Genomic DNA, 19,027 nt, shown 5'->3' on the forward strand with positions numbered 1-19,027 from the left:
TTCCTGCAGTGCGAAGGCGCCAGGCCTCTCTGTACTGATCTGCTCTGTTGAGGGCAGAGCAGATTCCTGCAGAGCGCAGGCACCGGGCTTCTCTCTATTGATCTGCTCTGTTGAGGGCAGAGCTGATTCCTGCAGTGCGCAGGCGCCAGGCCTCTCTGTACTTATCTTCTCTGTTGAGGGCAGAGCAGATTCTTGCAGTGTGCAGGCGCCGGGCCTCTCTGTACTGATCTGCTCTGTTGAGGGCAGAGAAGATTCCTGCAGTGCGAAGGCACCAGGCCTCTCTGTACTGATCTGCTCTGTTGAGGGCAGAGCAGATTCCTGCCTTGCGCAGGCGCCGGCCTCTGAAGCTTCACATCTTTATGAACCGAAACGTTGACAAGATGGGCTAATAAAAGTAGTTCCTCTTTTCACTGAGAATGGTGTGCTGCCTCCATTGTTTGGATTTATTCATATGCAACTATATATTTATGGGATGTGTTGAAGATGGGGCCCTTCATCTAAATTTGGGTTGGTGTTTGGGGGCAGCAGCTTCCTCTGGTTTATTCGTCCTGGAGTGTTGTGCGCGTATGCTGGAGCCGCTGCTCATATGCTCACCACCAGTGATCCAGCACAATTCATGGAATCTGCCTATATTGAGGGGGTGGGGGATGTCAGTGACTAGGTCTGCGGCTGGGGGAGCGGTAATACATGGCTCTGTGACATCAGAGGTTTGTGCCCCCCCCATAGTTCTGTGACCCCCGCGGTTGACCCCACATGTGAGCAGTTTTGTAGCCATAATCCACACAATGTGCCCCAGAGTGCGAACGCTGGAAATGTCACAGGTTTTCATGGCGCACTCATGTGTGGCGACTCCTGGGAATATTTTACACACGATGAACGCCGCTGCCGCCATTACTGAGGCCGACACCTGACACCGCTCATCCCCGAAAGCAACAGTCACCTGGATATTGTCAGCACAAAGACAAGGAGCATCCAGAGCTCGCAGCAGGTAAGGGCGACTTAAAGGGGTTCTTTCAAATCTGAATCATTTGGCTGCACGGGTAAAAGTCATATAACGAAGTCCTGCCGGGTGTTGTCCGGCCGGGTGTTGTCCAGCCGGGTGTTGTCCAGCCGGGTGTCTTCCTGCCGGTGAGTCGTCCTGCCGGAAGTCGTCCTGCCGGGAGTCGTCCTGACGGTGAGTCGTCCTGCCAGGAGTCGTCCTGCCGGGTGTCGTCCTGTCGGGTGTCGTCCTGCCGAGTGTCGTCCTGCAGGGAGTCGTCCTGCCGGGTGTCATCCTGCAGGGAGTCGTCCTGCCGGGTGTCGTCCTGCAGGGAGTCGTCCAGCCGGGTGTCGTCCTGCCGGGTGTCGTCCTGCAGGGTGTCGTCCTGCAGGGTGTCGTCCTGCAGGGTGTCGTCCTGCAGGGTGTCGTCCTGCCGGGCGCCGTCCTGCCGGGCGCCGTCCTGCAGGGCGTCGTCCTGCAGGGAGTCGTCCTGCAGGGAGTCGTCCTGCCGGGTGTCGTCCTGCAGGGGGTCGTCCTGCCGGGTGTCGTCCTGCAGGAGTCGTCCTGCCGGGTGTCGTCCTGCCGGGTGTCGTCCTGCCGGGTGTCGTCCTGCCGGGTGTCGTCCTGCCGGGAGTCGTCCTGCCGGGTGTCGTCCTGCAGGGAGTCGTCCTGCCGGGAGACGTCCTGCCGGGTGTCGTCCTGCCGGGAGTCGTCCTGCCGGGCGTCGTCCTGCAGGGAGTCATCCTGCCGGGTGTCGTCCTGCAGGGAGTCGTCCTGCCGGGTGTCGTCCTGCCGGGTGTCATCCTGCCGGGTGTCGTCCTGCTGGGCGTCGTAGAACTTTGATAGACTGAGCTCAGTTTGGTTGCTATAGATCTGCTGCCTGGCAACAGTGGTTGTTGCATTCTCTCTATATTAACCAGATTGTCAGAAAGGAATCTGCACTACAACTCAAAGCTCAAATGTCCTATACTGTATGTGGGGGAAGGGGAGGAGCCTCAGAAAAGAGAAGGAGCAGCCTGATTGCAGAAAAGGGAGGAGCCATTGGGTAGATAAGGAGCCTCAGAGAAAGGGAGGAACCACAGAAAAATGGAGAAGCCAAAGAGCAGAGAAGTGGAAAAGCTGCAGAAAGGGGGAGGATCATCAGAGGAGGCGGAGCCACTGAAAAGTGGAGGAACAGCCAAAGAGCAGAGAAGGGGAGAAGCAGCTGCACAGAATGACAGTGGCCACAGACAGAAGAGAAGGGGAGGAGCAACAACAAGGGGAAGGAAGGGAAGAAAGGAAGAGGGGGGAAAACTGGAAGGAAGGGGCAACCAAGGAAGGGAGGAGTCATACAACAAGGGGAGGAGCAGACAGGAAGGAAGGGGAGGAGCAGACAAAGGAAGGGAGGGGTGTTGTGAATTCTGTGGCAGAGCTCCCTCCTGTGGTCACAAGTGGTACTTCGGCTGGTTCTCTCTCTGAGCTTCCGTTGGTGGAGGAAAGTGGTACTGCGGCTTCTGAGTTTCCTTCCTCAGGTGATGTGGTGAAGTTGTTAGGTGCTGCTCTATTTAACTCCACCTAGTGCTTTGATCCTGGCCTCCAGTCAATGTTCTAGTATTGGACCTGTTTCCTCTTGGATCGTTCCTGTGGCCTGCTGCTCTGCATAGCCAAGTTCCTCTTTGCTATTTGTTTGCTGTTTTTTTCTGTCCAGCTTGTCAATTTGTTTTTTTCTGCTTGCTGGAAGCTCTGGGACGCAGAGGGTGTACCTCCGTGCCGTTAGTTCGGTACGGAGGGTCTTTTTGCCCCCTTTGCGTGGTTTTTGTAGGGTTTTGTGTTGACCGCAAAGTTACCTTTCCTATCCTCGCTCTGTTCAGAAAGTTGGGCCTCACTTTGCTAAATCTATTTCATCTCTACGTTTGTCTTTTCATCTTAACTCACAGTCATTATATGTGGGGGCTGCCTTTTCCTTTGGGGTATTTCTCTGAGGCAAGGTAGGCTTATTTTCTATCTTCAGGCTAGCTAGTTTCTCAGGCCGTGCCGAGTTGCATAGGGAGCGTTAGGCGCAATCCACGGCTGCCTTTAGTGTGGTTGGAGAGGATTAGGGATTGCGGTCAACAGAGTTCCCACGTCTCAGAGCTCGTTCTTGTTTTTTGGGTTATTGCCAGGTGACTGTATGTGCGCTGACCTCTATGTCCTTTGTGGTACTGAATTACCTTTCATAACAGAGGGGCATCAGAGGAAGGGAGGAGTCATGCAGCAAGGGGAGGAGTGTTGTGAATTCTGTGGCAGAGCTCCCTCCTGTGGTCACAAGTGGTACTTCGGCTGATTCTCTCTGTGAGCTTCCGTTGGTGGAGGAAAGTGGTACTGCGGCTTCTGAGTTTCCTTCCTCAGGTGATGTGGTGAAGTAGTTAGGTGCTGCTCTATTTAACTCCACCTAGTGCTTTGATCCTGGCCTCCAGTCAATGTTCTAGTATTGGACCGGTTTCCTCCTGGATCGTTCCTGTGGCCTGCTGCTCTGCATAGCTAAGTTCCGCTTTGCTATTTTGTTTGCTGTTTTTTTCTGTCCAGCTTGTCTATTTGTTTTTTCCTGCTTGCTGGAAGCTCTGGGACGCAGAGGGTGTACCTCCGTGCCGTTCGTTCGGTACGGAGGGTCTTTTTGCCCCCTTTGCGTGGTTTTTGTAGAGTTTTGTGTTGACCGCAAAATTACCTTTCCTATCCTCGCTCTGTTCAGAAAGTCGGGCCTCACTTTGCTAAATCTATTTCATCTCTACGTTTGTCTTTTCATCTTAACTCACAGTCATTATATGTGGGGGCTGCCTTTTCCTTTGGGGTATTTCTCTGAGGCAAGGTAGGCTTATTTTCTATCTTCAGGCTAGCTAGTTTATCAGGCTGGGCCGAGTTGCATAGGGAGCGTTAGGCGCAATCCACGGCTGCCTCTAGTGTGGTTGGAGAGGATTAGGGATTGCGGTCAGCAGAGTTCCCACGTCTCAGAGCTCGTTCAATGTTTTTGGGTTATTGTCAGATCACTGTATGTGCTCTGACCTCTATGTCCATTGTGGTACTGAATTACCTTATCATAACAGAGGAGCAGCCAGAAAGGAAGGGAGGGGCATCAAAGGAAGGGAGGAGTCATACAGCAAGAAAGGAAAGGAGCAGCCAGAAAAGGAGGGAGGGGAATCAGGGGAAGGGCGGAGCCACGTAGCACAGAAGGAGAGGAGCAGAGAGAAAGGAAAGAGTCAGCAGAAAGGGAGGATCTCTGCAGCGGAGACAATAGCAGCAGCTGCCCATCTCCACCTTAGGCTACCCCTGAGCTCGCACCTTAGGCTGTATTCACCTTTAGGCCAGGGTCACTTTACAGCGTAATACGGACGAGTGCCAAGCGATAAAAAAAAAAAATCGCATAGCACTCGGACCAATGTTAATCTATGGGGCAGCTCACATCATCCGTTTTTTTTCTCGTCTGTATTACACTTGCGAGTGAAATGGCAGCATGCTGCGAATGTCCGCGTATGTCAGCCGAGAAACGCCAATGCAAGTCTATGGGTGTGAGGAAAAAAAAAAAAAAAAAAAAAAAAAAAAAAAAAAAAAAAAAAATCGCACAGCACACGGACCATCAGTGTGACTTGCGATAAATTATCAGGCATTGGGCAGGTGACAGGAATGGCTCAGCCATTATTTGCTCATTTAGCAAGTGTGTGAGAAAAATCTCACCATACGGATGCCATACGGATGACACACGGATACTTTTTTGAGAAAAAAACCGCATCCTGGCATTGCACACGGATGAGATACGGATCACCATACGGAGAACATTTGTGCGATTCCCAAAGGACAGATTTTTTAGACATTGTGTGTGACCCCAGCCTTAATCCTCATATACAATATGGCGGGCACTTACTGCTGGCTGCAGACAGCTCCTTGGCTCCTGGAGACATTGGTTGGGCAGCGCACGCCTGGCACAGGCAGTCTCTCCCATTGAACGTTACTCGATCTCCGGGTGGGAACGGACGCCTGCCGGGGAAGAAAGAACAAGGTCAGATGGAAGCGATAATCCCCATAAATACGCAGTGATCAGCGGTGAGGACTGATAGTGGCGATGTCCCAGATAGCGGGTGACACTAGTGCAATACGGTGACTTCTTCCTCACATCCACGACAGACACGAGCGCAGGCATTTCAGCACAGGACTTACTTGCAGGCCGTGCAGGCGAAGCAGGCGGGGTGGTAGGTCTTTCCCAGCGCCGTCACCACTTCTCCCTCCACAAACTCTCCGCAGCCGCTGCACTGCGTCCCGTACATGCGCTGGTAATCCAACGTGCACAGATACTCCCCGTTCTTGATGAAGAAGCCGCCCTGAGCCAAATCACAGCCGCAAACTGCAGAAAAGAAAGAAAATACAGAAATGGGAGGGAAACAACGCAACAAGGTACCAGCAGAAGGGAAATAACAGAAACAATGTATCAGTGTAAGGGAAACAACAGAAACAATGTATCAGCCCAGCTCGTCTGAGACCACAGCACGGCCAGGACTGACAACCGCCGCACAGAGGAGACTTGTGTCCAGACCGGTTGTCACATTCAATCCCCCAGAGGTGGAAGGAAAGGGATTTATGGATCTGTACGACACAGACTTGTGCCCCAGAAATGTCTCCAAGGGGCCAGAAAAGATCCCAGCGTCCTCCTAATAAACCATTAATGCAGATTACCCTGTACATATCTCTCCCACTCTATAGATATATTTTACACACTTTCCACAATTCTAGACGCCTCATCTATGAAAGCCCTACAGCCCTGCTCATCCTGCACCTCCAGGTTCTTTTAGAATTGAATGCCTCTTCAGTGGTTTTCTCTCTTTTAGTCGCTGTTTCTATGGTTACTGATGGAGAATTATAAACATTTCATGAGTTTTACACTTTTATTGACAAATACATGAAGTTTCTGTGACGCCTCAATATTCCCAGTTCTGCCCCTTATTATCCGCACTCCCGCCCCTTATTCTCCGCACTCCCGCCCCTTATTCTCCGCACTCCCGCCCCTTATTCTCCGCACTCCGGCCCCTTATTCTCCGCACTCCCTTATTCTCCGCACTCCCGCCCCTTATTCTCCGCACTCCCGCCCCTTATTCTCCGCACTCCTGACCCTTATTCTCCGCACTCCCGCCCCTTATTCTCCGCACTCCCGCCCCTTATTCTCCGCACTTCTGCCCCTTATTCTCCGCACTCCTGCCCCTTATTCCCTGCACTCCTGCCCCTTCTTCTCCGCACTCCTGCCCCTTCTTCTCCGCACTCCCGCCCCTTATTCTCCGCACTCCCGCCCCTTATTCTCCGCACTCCCGCCCCTTATTCTCCGCACTCCCGCCCCTTATTCTCCGCACTTCTGCCCCTTTTTCTTCGCACTTCTGCCCCTTATTCTCCACACTCCTGCCCCTTATTCTCCACACTCCTGCCCTTATTCTCCACACTCCTGCCCCTTATTCTCCGCACTCCTCTCCCTTATTCTACACACTTCTGCCCCTTATTCTCCGCACTTCTGCCCCTTATTCCCCACACTCCTGCCCCTTATTCTCCACACTTCTGCCCTTCGCCCAGTAGCTGGATATCAGCTTCTGAGTAGTTCCTGACTGATGGCCGGCCATTCTTGTCTTGTCAGAGCTCGGAGTTATCACAAGTTGTTATTATTATTATACATTTTTATAGCGCCATTTATTCCATGGCGCTTTACATGTGAACGGGGCAAATATAGACAAGTACAATAAACAGGAGATTTTGGATTTTGCTGCATTTATTTAGGGATCGACCACAGGTTCTCAATAGGATGAGATCAGGGAGTCTCCTGGACCCAAAATATCAATGTTTTGTTCCATGGCCACTTAGTTATCACTTTTGCCTTGTGACCTGGACCCCATAATTGGGGAAAAGCATCATGACCATATTACATTGGATGATGAGAGAAGTTGTTCTTGGAGGATGTTTAGAACCCATCATTTATTCCTGACCTTGATTTTAGGCATAATTGTGAGCCTCCTCCATGGATGATTTCACTATGTTTTATTGCTGCAGAAACAGGATCATGGCAGTGTCCCTTCTCTTCTATTGACAATCAGTCTTCAAAAATGTCCAAAACAGTCTAAAGGGGCTTCATCAGAAAACATGACTGCCAGATGTACAGGGACTGGTCTGCAGGGGACGGGGCGGAGGTGGGGAGGGGATGAGGAATCTATATATAATTGTCTAAGAGTCACTTCCGTCTTTCTGTCCTTCTTTCTTTCTGTCACGGTTATTCATTCGCTGATTGGTCTCGGCAGCCTATGCAGCATGAATAGTAAAAATATCTAATGTTAAAAATAATAAAAAAAATAAAAAATAGTTACATACTCACCCTCCGGTGGCCCCCCGGATCAGGAACCGGCCTTTCCCGCTCCGCGCGACGCCCCGGTTACTGCTCCATGCATTGCGATCTCGCGAGATGATGATGTACGGTCTCGCGAACCGCTATGTCAACATCTCGCGAGACCGCAATGCAATCTTCAGACCGGAGCGCGCGACGAGCATCGGGAACCGGCCACTTCGATCCGGAGGCTCCAGGAGGTGAGTATGTAACTATTTTTTATTTTAATTCTTTTTTTTTTAACAGGGATATGGTGCCTACTACGTGACTGGCCAATATACTATGTGACTGGGCAGTATACTACGTGGCTCTGTGCTGTATACTACGTGGCTCTGTGCTGTATACTACATGGCTCTGTGCTGTATACTACGTGGCTGGGCAATATATTATGTGACTGGGCAAGCTGGGCAATATACTACGTAGCTGGGCAATATACTATGTGACTGGGAAATATACTACGTGAACTACGTGGCTGGGCAATATACTACCGTGGCTGGGCAATATACTATGTGTCTGTGCTATATACTACGTGGCTGTGCTATATACTACGTGGCTTTGTTATATAGTACGTGGCTGTGCTATATACTACGTGGCTGTGCTATATACTACGTGGCTGTGCTATATACTACTTGGCTGGGCAATATACAACATGGCTGTTATATACTATGTAGCTGTGCTATATACTTTGTGGGCTGTGCTATATACCACGTGGGCTGTGCTATATACTACGTGGCTGTGCTATATACTACTTGGCTGGACAATATACAACATGGCTGTTATATACTATGTGGCTGTGTTATATACCACGTGGGCTGTGCTATATACTACGTGGGCTGTGTTATATACTGTGTGGGCTGTGCTATATACTACATATTCTAGAATACCCGATGAGTTAGAATCAGGCCACCAACTAGTGTTTATATATTTGTCAATAAAAAAATGTGTCAAAACTTATGCAATGGTTATAATTGTCAGTAACCATAGGAACGAACAATTAAAAGAGCGAAAACACTGAAGCTGCAAAACGTGAAAATCAAAATTTCTGTCAGTCTCAAAACTTTTAGCCACAACTGCATATACAGGAGATATAAAGGTCTGCACGCCCCAGTTAAAATACCAAATTTCATGTAGACAATCCTACCAAGATGAATATTACCCCTTTAATGTCATCCATAATCTGTACAAATCCAGTGAGAAACAAAACTGAAATAATTTTGAAGGGACAAAATAAAAAAATTAAAATGTGGCCGCACAAGTGAGACCACCCTCCTATAAACGGGGCTGTGGTTGAGTTCAGAATCAGCTGATCACATTTTCCTTATGTTACATAGCAGTCAGCACTCGGCCAACGTTATGTGCAGTGATTCTGATTAACCCCAGAGAAAGTATCGCTGCTCTAGGAGACTTTTCCTGACATTTTTGTGTTGGTAAACAGCTGACTACACAGCAAATGATCTCAATGTGGAAAGTTGTCAATCAAAAGAAGGTGCTAAAACATTTCCCAGGCATCAGGTCTACCATGGATACTGTGAGGAGGGCCTGAAATCTGACACTATATTGACATTACAAGACACTGACAGCAACATTAAAGGAGCTGCAGGAGCTTCTGGCCAGTCTTGGTTGTGTCGTGAATGTGACCACAATCTCCTGTATTCTTCATATCTGCAACCTGTGGGATCAGGAGGAGAAGACAGAGGCATTTTTTACATGGAAAAACATTAAAGCTCGGAGAAGTTCTGCCAGAACTTCTATCACATGGGCCAGAAGCAGAAATGAGGTCTGTCTGATGAGACCGAGGGGAAATGTTTTGGTCGGAATTCAAAAAGGTGCAAATCTAACACTGTTCATCACCAGAAGATCATCATCCCCACAGTGAGGCATGGTGGGGGAAGCATGGTGGGGGCTTTATGCAAGAGTGTTACGTACGCTGCGCACGCTGCGCATACTTACCCGGCTTCTCCCGTCCCTCGGCGCACTCGGGATCTTCTCTACTCCTCGGTCGTAGTTTACCTTGACGACATTCTCATCTTTTCTCCGGATCTCTCCACTCACAGGTGAGATGTCCGTCGTGTTCTGCAAAGGCTAAGAGAGAATCATCTGTTCGCTAAGATTGAGAAGTGCGTCTTTGAACAATCTTCTCTTCCCTTCCTGGGATATATTGTCTCAAGATCTGGCTTAGAGATGGATCCAGAGAAGGTTTCTGCTGTCATGAATTGGCCTCGTCCTCTTGGAACAAAAGCAATCCAACGTTTTCTTGGCTTTGCCAACTACTATAGACAATTTATTCCTCATTTTTCTTCCATGACCAAGCCTATCTCTGCTCTAGTTCGCAAGGGAGTCAACTCCAGTCTTTGGACCCCTGAGGCTGAAGAGTCCTTTCTGTCTCTTAAACAAAGCTTCGCTACGGCCCCTGTGCTTCATCGTCCTGATGCTAATAGACCGTTTGTCCTTGAGGTCGACGCATCCTCTATTGGAGCTGGTGCTGTACTTTTGCAAAGATCCTCGTCCGGACGTTTGGTGACCTGTGGTTTTTTTTCTAAAACCTTTTCCGCTCCTGAGCGTAACTACTCTATTGGAGATAAAGAACTTTTGGCTATCAAGCTAGCCTTGGAGGAATGGCGTTATCTCCTTGAGGGGGCTCTTCATCCATTCACCATTTACACAGACCACAAGAATCTGGCCTATATTCAGTCTGCCCAAAGACTAAATCCACGACAGGCCAGATGGTCTTTATTCTTCGGACGATTCGAATTTGAACTTCATTTCCGACCCGGAAATAAGAATGTCAAAGCAGATGCTCTTTCAAGATCCTTTCAGCCTCTGGACCTAGAGGATTCTCCGGCTCACATCATTGATCCTGCGAAGATCGTCACTCTTGCTCCTCTAAGAGTGATTTTAACTCCTCCTGGCAAGACTCTTGTGGCTAACCAAGACAAGGAGAGAGTTTTACGTTGGGGTCATTCCTCCAAAATTGCAGGTCACGTAGGAGTCAAGAAGACACTTTCTCTTATCTCTCGGCATTACTGGTGGCCATCTCTCCGACAAGACATCACCAAATTCATCGCTTCTTGTCCTTCTTGTGCAAAAAATAAAGTCCCTAGGCAGCTTCCTTCCGGTCTCCTGCATCCTCTGCCTGTGCCTTCCGTTCCTTGGAGTCATATAGCTATGGACTTCATCACTGATCTACCTTGTTCCTCGAATTGCTCTGTCATCTTGGTTGTTGTAGATCGGTTCTCCAAGATGGCTCACTTCATCGCATTACCTGGTCTGCCTTCCGCTCCTGAGTTGGCAAAGATCTGTTTACACCAAGTCTTCCGTCTTCATGGTTTTCCTCATCATATCGTCTCAGACCGTGGAGTACAATTTACCTCACGTTTTTGGAGAGCTCTCTGCAGTCTATTAAAGGTTAACTTGGACTTTTCTTCCGCCTATCACCCTCAGTCCAACGGACAAGTGGAGCGAGTTAATCAAGTCCTGACTACATATCTGCGACATTTCTCCAATGCTCACCAAGATGACTGGGTCTCTCTTCTCCCCTGGGCCGAATTCTCATATAACAATCTTCCCAGCGAGTCTTCCTCCAAAACCCCCTTTTTTGTAGTCTATGGTCAACATCCGAACATTCCTCTTCCTGTTTCTCTTTCCTCGGGGGTACCGGCAGCGGATTTCTTGTCCCGGGAATTCTCTACGATTTGGAGTGAGACCAAAGTGGCTCTTGAGAGAGCTAGCCTTAATATGAAAAAGTTGCTGACAAAAGGCGTTTGGATGCTCCGCCATATTCTCCGGGTGATAAAGTTTGGCTTTCCTCTCGCTATATCAAGCTTAAAATTCCCTCTTGCAAACTGGGTCCCCGCTATATTGGTCCTTTTCCTATCTTGAGTCGCATTAATGATGTTTCTTATAAGTTGAAGTTGCCTGCCTCTTTACGCATTCCCAATGCCTTCCATGTGTCTCTTCTCAAGCCTGCAGTCTTTAATCGTTTTCACTCCGCTACCTCTTCCTCTCCTCAGCTCTGTACTTCTGATGGAATCTTTAATGTTAAAGACATTCTTGCCAAAAAGGTAGTTAGGGGTAAAACTTATTTTTTGATTGATTGGGAGGGATTTGGCCCTGAGGAGAGGTCCTGGGAGCCCCGAGAGAACATCAATGCTCCTCTTATCATGAAAAGATTCCTTTCTAGCCTTAAAAAGAGGGGGACTAAGGAGGGGGGTACTGTTACGTACGCTGCGCACGCTGCGCATACTTACCCGGCTTCTCCCGTCCCTCGGCGCACTCGCGAGCCTGTCCAGTGCCGCTCTGCTTCCTCCTTCGCCGGCTCACGGCGTCCGGTCCCTCTGCGCATGCGCGGTCGCGTCTCCTCCATCGCAGAGCCTTCTGGGAGGTCGCGACCCGGTGGCTCCGCCCCAACATGGCGGCGCCCATCGGGTATTTCTTCCCGGCGTCTCCCTAGGTAAGACGCCTTTGCTTTGTAGGTGCACTGTCTGCCGTCAGTGTCCCTATGCCCTAGGCTCCCCTGCACCAGTGTCTTCTCTCAGCCCAGTCTTTACTTTGTCTTAGTGTTCTGCCTGTCCGTGTTCCTGCTGTGTCCTGCCTGTCCGTGTTCCTGCTGTATCCTGCCAGTCAGTGTTCCTGCTGTGTCCTGCCTGTCCGTGTTCCTGCTGTATCCTGCCAGTCCGTGTTCCTGCTGTATCCTGCCAGTCCGTGTTCTTGTTGTATACTGCCAGTCCGTGTTCCTGCTGTATCCTGCCAGTCCGTGTTCCTGCTGTATCCTGCCAGTCCGTGTTCCTGCTGTATCCTGCCAGTCCGTGTTCCTGTTGTATCCTGCCAGTCCGTGTTCCTGCTGTATCCTGCCAGTCCGTGTTCCTGCTGTATCCTGCTAGTCCGTGTTCCTGCTGTGTTCTGCCAGCCCGTGTTCCTGCTGAGTCCTTCCGGTCCGTGTTCCTGCTGAGTCCTGCCAGTCCGTGTTCCTGCTGTGTTCTGCCGTTCCGTGTTCCAGTCATTTTCAGTTAAGTCTTGTTTTCCTATTATTCCCTGCCATCCTTATAGCCTTTGGTTTCCTTCTTTATCTTGGGTCGCCCCTTTGGCTCTAGCTGTTGTGTCTCCATTCCCCCGAGGTCCTGCTCCTAACACTCCCTGTATAGGGGGTGATTCCATCTGGTCCGCTCGACCCCGGGGGCTCTAGAGTCACGACCCAGAGGGTCCACTCTCGGATTTCTGCCCGAGTACTTACAAAGAGGGAGGGGATTATGAACAGAACAAATATCAGACAATTTTACATCCGAACTGTCTGCCTCTCCTAATTAGCTGAAGATGAGGAGGAATTTCACCTTTCAGGAACAATGACTCTGAGCAACTGTTAAATAACCAAAAGAATGGCTTCACTAGGAGAAGATGGAAGCTCTAAAATGGCCGAGCCCAGACCTGAACCAAGAGGCAATTTATCCAGAGGATCCTGAGGTATGGGACAGTGATCTATGGGGAGATCCTAAGAGAGGAGGGCTGAGATATCAGTGATCCCTGTACTAAATCTGATGGAGATTAGAATAATTAAAATGTTTCTAACCAAATTCCAAGCTTATAATATGTTCCTCTATTAGACCGATACAGATGGTCACCCCTGCTCCACTCTCAGGATCATCGCTGGTGGTCTCAGTGGTTGACCCTCAGTGATCTCTAAATTATCCATTACCTGAAGGATTGTGAGGTCGCAAAAAAACCTGGCACAAACCCTACAGGAAAAGGAGGAAATAATAAAATCAAATAATGACTGAGGTGACAGGACGGGGTTAAACGGAAGCAGGTCGCTGTGCACAATGGCAGCCAAGTGTTTGGTGGCAATGTGCAGCCAGGTAGACGCAGATGGGTGATAAGTAAGAGCCCACGGGGTTTGGCAGCAGATACCGGCGTGAAGGTTTTCTTTGTGTCGCACCGGGAAACTGCCGCTTCACTCCTCAGACATATGTTTACTGACGTACGGCAGACGCTGCCCTTCAACAGCGCAGGAACAGAACGGCTCCGACTGATCAAAGAGATATAGAGATATATAGAGATATATGTATACACACACTATACATTACATATACTATATACTGCAGATACACTATTACATATAGAGGCCTCGACCAATCAGGGACGGGCACAGCGACGATGATGTCATAAAGGACGTAGACATCCCGCGTCTGATTGGTCGAGGCCGCCAGGCCTCGACCAATCAGCAACGGGCACAGCGACGATGATGTCATAATGGTTGCCATGGCGACAATGATCTCATAAAGGTTGCCTCGATCGATCAGCGACGGGCACAGTCTGCCGCGAATTCTGGAATCATCATTGTCCATATACTACGGGGACATGCATATTCTAGAATACCCGATGCGTTAGAATCGGGCCACAATCTGGCGGCCTCGACCAATCAGACGCTGGATGTCTACGTCCTTTATGACATCATCGTCCCTGTGCTCGTCGCTGATTGGTCGAGGCCTGGCGGCCTCGACCAATCAGAGACGCGAGATTTCCAGGACAGACAGACAGACAGACGGAAAAACCCTTAGACAATTATATACATAGATATATATATACAGTGCCTACAAGTAGTATTCAACCCCCTGCAGATTTAGCAGGTTTACACATTTGGAATTAACTTGGCATTGTGACATTTGGACTGTAGATCAGCCTGGAAGTGTGAAATGCACTGCAGCAAAAAAGAATGTTATTTCTTTGTTTATTTTTTTTTAAATTGTGAAAAGTCTTTTCAGAGGGTCATTTATTATTCAACCCCTCAACCCACCAGAATTCTGTTTGGTTCCCCTAAAGTATTAAGAAGTAGTTCAGGCACAAAGAACAATGAGCTTCACATGTTTGGATTAATTATCTTTTTCCAGCCTTTTCTGACTATTTAAGACCCTCCCCAAACTTGTGAACAGCATTCATACATGGTCAACATGGGAAAGATAAAGGAGCATTCCAAGGCCATCAGAGACAAGATCGTGGAGGGTCACAAGGCTGGCAAGGGGTACAAAACCCTTTCCAAGGAGTTGGGCCTACCTGTCTCCACTGTTGGGAGCATCATCTGGAAGTGGAAGGCTTATGGAACTACTGTTAGCCTTCCGCGGCCTGGACAGCCTTTGAAAGTTTCCTCCCGTGCCGAGGCCAGGCTTGTCCGAAGAGTCAAGGCTAACCCAAGGACAACAAGGAAGGAGCTCCGGGAAGATCTCATGGCAGTGGGGACATTGGTTTCAGTCAATACCATAAGTAACGTACTCCACCACAATGGTCTCCATTCCAGACGAGCCCGTAAGGTACCTTTACTTTAAAGTGTCAAGTCAAGGCTCGTCTACAGTTTGCTCATGATCACTTGGAGGACTCTGAGACTGACTGGTTCAAGGTTCTCTGGTCTGATGAGTCCAAGATCGAGATCTTTGGTGCCAACCACACACGTGACGTTTGGAGACTGGATGGCACTGCATACGATCCCAAGAATACCATCCCTACAGTCAAGCATGGTGGTGGCAGCATCATGCTGTGGGGCTGTTTCTCAGCCAAGGGGCCTGGCCATCTGGTCCGCATCCATGGGAAGATGGATAGCACGGCCTACCTGGAGATTTTGGCCAAGAACCTCCGCTCCTCCATCAAGGATCTTAAGATGGGTCGTCATTTCATCTTCCAACAAGACAACGACCCAAAGCACACAGCCAAGAAAACCAAGGCCTGGTTCAAGAGGCAAAAAATCAAGGTGTTGCAGTGGCCTAGTCAGTCTCCCGACCTTAACCCAATTGAAAACTTGTGGAAGGAGCTCAAGATTAAAGTCCACACGAGACACCCAAAGAACCTAGATAACTTGGAGAAGATCTGCATGGAGGAGTGGGCCAAGATAACTCCAGAGACCTGTGCCGGCCTGATCAGGTCTTAGAAAAGACGATTATTAGCTGTAATTGCAAACAAAGGTTATTCCACAAAATATTAAACCTAGGGGTTGAATAATAATTGACCCACACTTTTATGTTTAAAATTTATAAAAATTTAACTGAGCAACAAAACTTTTTGGTTTGTAAGTTTTATGCATCTGTTAATAAATCCTGCTCTTGTTTGAAGTTTGAAGGCTCTAACTTATTTGCATCTTATTAAACCTGCTAAATCTGCAGGGGGTTGAATACTACTTGTAGGCACTGTACACATACAGGACGGGAGCAGAGGTACTGTGCGGTGTATATATACAGGAGGAGTGGTACTGTGCAGTGTATATATACAGGAGGAGTGGTACTGTGCAGTGTATATATACAGGACAGGAGGAGTGGTACTGTGCAGTGTATATATACAGGACAGGAGGAGTGGTACTGTGCAGGGTATATATACAGGAGGAGTGGTACTGTGCAGTGTATATATACAGAACAGGAGGAGTGGTACTGTGCAGTGTATATATACAGGACAGGAGGAGTGGTACTGTGCAGTGTATATATACAGGAGGAGAGGTACTGTGCAGGGTATATATACAGGAGGAGTGGTACTGTGCAGTGTATATACAGGAGGGGTGGTACTGTGCAGTGTATATATACAGGAGGAGTGGTACTGTGCAGTGTATATATACAGGACAGGAGGAGTGGTACTGTGCAGTGTATATATACAGGAGGAGTGGTACTGTGCGGTGTATATATACATGACAGGAGGAGTGGTACTGTGCAGTGTATATATACAGGAGGAGTGGTACTGTGCGGTGTATATATACAGGACAGGAGGAGTGGTACTGTGCAGTGTATATATACAGGAGGAGTGGTACTGTGCAGTGTATATATACAGGACAGGAGGAGTGGTACTGTGCAGTGTATATATACAGGAGGAGAGGTACTGTGCAGTGTATATATACAGGAGGAGAGGTACTGTGCAGTGTATATATACAGGAGGAGAGGTACTGTGCAGTGTATATATACAGGAGGAGAGGTACTGTGCAGTGTATATATACAGGAGGAGTGGTACTGTGCAGTATATATACAGGAGGAGTGGTACTGTGCAGTGTATATATACAGGAGGAGTGGTACTGTGCAGTGTGTATATACACAGGAGGAGTGGTACTGTGCAGTGTGTATATACACAGGAGGAGTGGTACTGTGCAGTGTATATATACAGGAGGAGTGGTACTGTGCAGTGTATATATACACAGGAGGAGTGGTACTGTGCAGTGTATATATACAGGAGGAGTGGTACTGTGCAGTGTATATATACAGGACAGGAGGAGGGTACTGTGCAGTGTATATATACAGGAGGAGTGGTACTGTGCAGTGTATATATACAGGAGGAGTGGTGCTGTGCAGTGTATATACAGGAGGAGTGGTGCTGTGCAGTGTATATATATACAGGAGGAGGGTACTGTGCAGTGTATATATACAGGAGGAGTGGTACTGTGCAGTGTATATATACAGGAGGAGTGGTACTGTGCAGTGTATATAGAGGAGGAGAGGTACTGTGCAGTGTATATACAGGAGGAGTGGTACTGTGCAGTGTGTATATACACAGGAGGAGTGGTACTGTGCAGTGTATATATACAGGAGGAGTGGTACTGTGCAGTGTATATATACACAGGAGGAGTGGTACTGTGCAGTGTATATATACAGGAGGAGTGGTACTGTGCAGTGTATATATACAGGACAGGAGGAGGGTACTGTGCAGTGTATATATACAGGAGGAGTGGTACTGTGCAGTGTATATATACAGGAGGAGTGGTGCTGTGCAGTGTATATACAGGAGGAGTGGTGCTGTGCAGTGTATATATATACAGGAGGAGGGTACTGTGCAGTGTATATATACAGGAGGAGTGGTACTGTGCAGTGTATATATACAGGAGGAGTGGTACTGTGCAGTGTATATAGAGGAGGAGAGGTACTGTGCAGTGTATATACAGGAGGAGCGGTACTGTGCAGTGTATATATACAGGAGGAGTGGTACTGTGCAGTGTATATATACAGGAGGAGCGGTACTGTGCAGTTTATATATACAGGAGGAGCGGTACTGTGCAGTGTATATATACAGGAGGAGCGGTACTGTGCAGTGTATATATACAGGAGGAGCGGTACTGTGCAGTGTATATATACAGGAGGAGCGGTACTGTGCAGTGTATATATACAGGAGGAGCGGTACTGTGCAGTGTATATATACAGGAGGAGCGGTACTGTGCAGTGTATATATACAGGAGGAGCGGTACTGTGCAGGGTATATATACAGGAGGAGTTGTACTGTGCAGTGTATATACAGGAGGAGAGGTACTGTGCAGTGTATATATACAGGAGGAGTGGTACTGTGCAGTGTATATATACAGGAGGAGTGGTACTGTGCAGTGTATATATACAGGTGGACTGGTACTGTGCAGTGTATATATACAGGAGGAGTGGTACTGTGCAGTGTATATACAGGAGGAGTGGTACTGTGCAGTGTATATACAGGTGGACTGGTGCTGTGCAGTGTATATATACAGGAGGACTGGTGCTGTGCAGTGTATATATACAGGAGGACTGGTGCTGTGCAGTGTATATACAGGTCCTTCTCAAAAAATTAGCATATAGTGTTAAATTTCATTATTTACCATAATGTAATGATTACAATTAAACTTTCATATATTATAGATTCATTATCCACCAACTGAAATTTGTCAGGTCTTTTATTGTTTTAATACTGATGATTTTGGCATACAACTCCTGATAACCCAAAAAAACCTGTCTCAATAAATTAGCATATCAAGAAAAGGTTCTCTAAACGACCTATTACCCTAATCTTCTGAATCAACTAATTAACTCTAAACACATGCAAAAGATACCTGAGGCTTTTATAAACTCCCTGCCTGGTTCATTACTCAAAACCCCCATCATGGGTAAAGGCCCCTTCACATTAAGCGACGCTGCAGCGATACCGACAACGATCCGGATCGCTGCAGCGTCGCTGTTTGGTCGCTGGAGAGCTGTCACACAGACCGCTCTCCAGCGACCAACGATGCCGGTAACCAGGGTAAACATCGGGTAACTAAGCGCAGGGCCGCGCTTAGTAACCCGATGTTTACCCTGGTTACCATCCTAAAAGTAAAAAAAAACAAACACTAGATACTTACCTAACGCTGTCTGTCCTCCAGCGCTGCGCTCTGCTTCTCTGCTCTCCTCCTGTACTGGCTGGGAGCCGGAAAGCAGAGCGGTGACATCACCGCTCTGCTTTCCGGCTCACAGCCAGTACAGGAGGAGTGCAGAGCACAGCGCTGGAGGACAGACAGCGTTAGGTAAGTATCTAGTGTTTGTTTTTTTTTACTTTTAGCATGGTAACCAGGGTAAACATCGGGTTACTAAGCGCGCCCCTGCGCTTAGTTACCCGATGTTTACCCTGGTTACCAGTGAAGACATCGCTGGATCGGTGTCACACACGCCGATCCAGCGATGTCTCCAGGGAGTCCAGCGACGAAATAAAGTTCTGGACTTTATTCAGCGACCAACGATCTCCCAGCAGGGGCCTGATCGTTGGTCGCTGTCACACATAACGATTTCATTAACGATATCGTTGCTACGTCACAAATAGCAACGATATCGTTAACAATATCGTTATGTGTGAAGGTACCTTAAGACTAGCGACCTGACAGATGTCAAGAAGGCCATCATTGACACCCTCAAGCAAGAGGGTAAGACCCAGAAAGAAATTTCTCAACAAATAGGCTGTTCCCA

The 19,027-nt window shown here is 48.4% G+C and overlaps 1 protein-coding gene across 11 annotated transcripts in view; it reads right to left on the reverse strand.

The window, feature by feature from the left end:
* ABLIM1 (actin binding LIM protein 1) overlaps positions 1 to 19,027 on the reverse strand; it is a 330,044-nt gene that overhangs the window by 154,453 nt on the left and 156,564 nt on the right. For all 11 annotated transcript variants that reach the window (XM_069754375.1, XM_069754369.1, XM_069754366.1 and 8 more), the window contains exons 3-4: positions 5,147 to 5,330; positions 4,854 to 4,966 (exon numbers count right to left, since the gene is read on the reverse strand). In XM_069754375.1, coding sequence (XP_069610476.1) covers positions 4,854 to 4,966; positions 5,147 to 5,330 — 297 coding nt within the window. The remainder of the gene's footprint in view (positions 1 to 4,853; positions 4,967 to 5,146; positions 5,331 to 19,027) is intronic.

This window comes from Ranitomeya imitator, chromosome 2 (assembly GCF_032444005.1).
Source record: "Ranitomeya imitator isolate aRanImi1 chromosome 2, aRanImi1.pri, whole genome shotgun sequence".
NCBI classification, from domain to species: domain Eukaryota; kingdom Metazoa; phylum Chordata; class Amphibia; order Anura; family Dendrobatidae; genus Ranitomeya; species Ranitomeya imitator.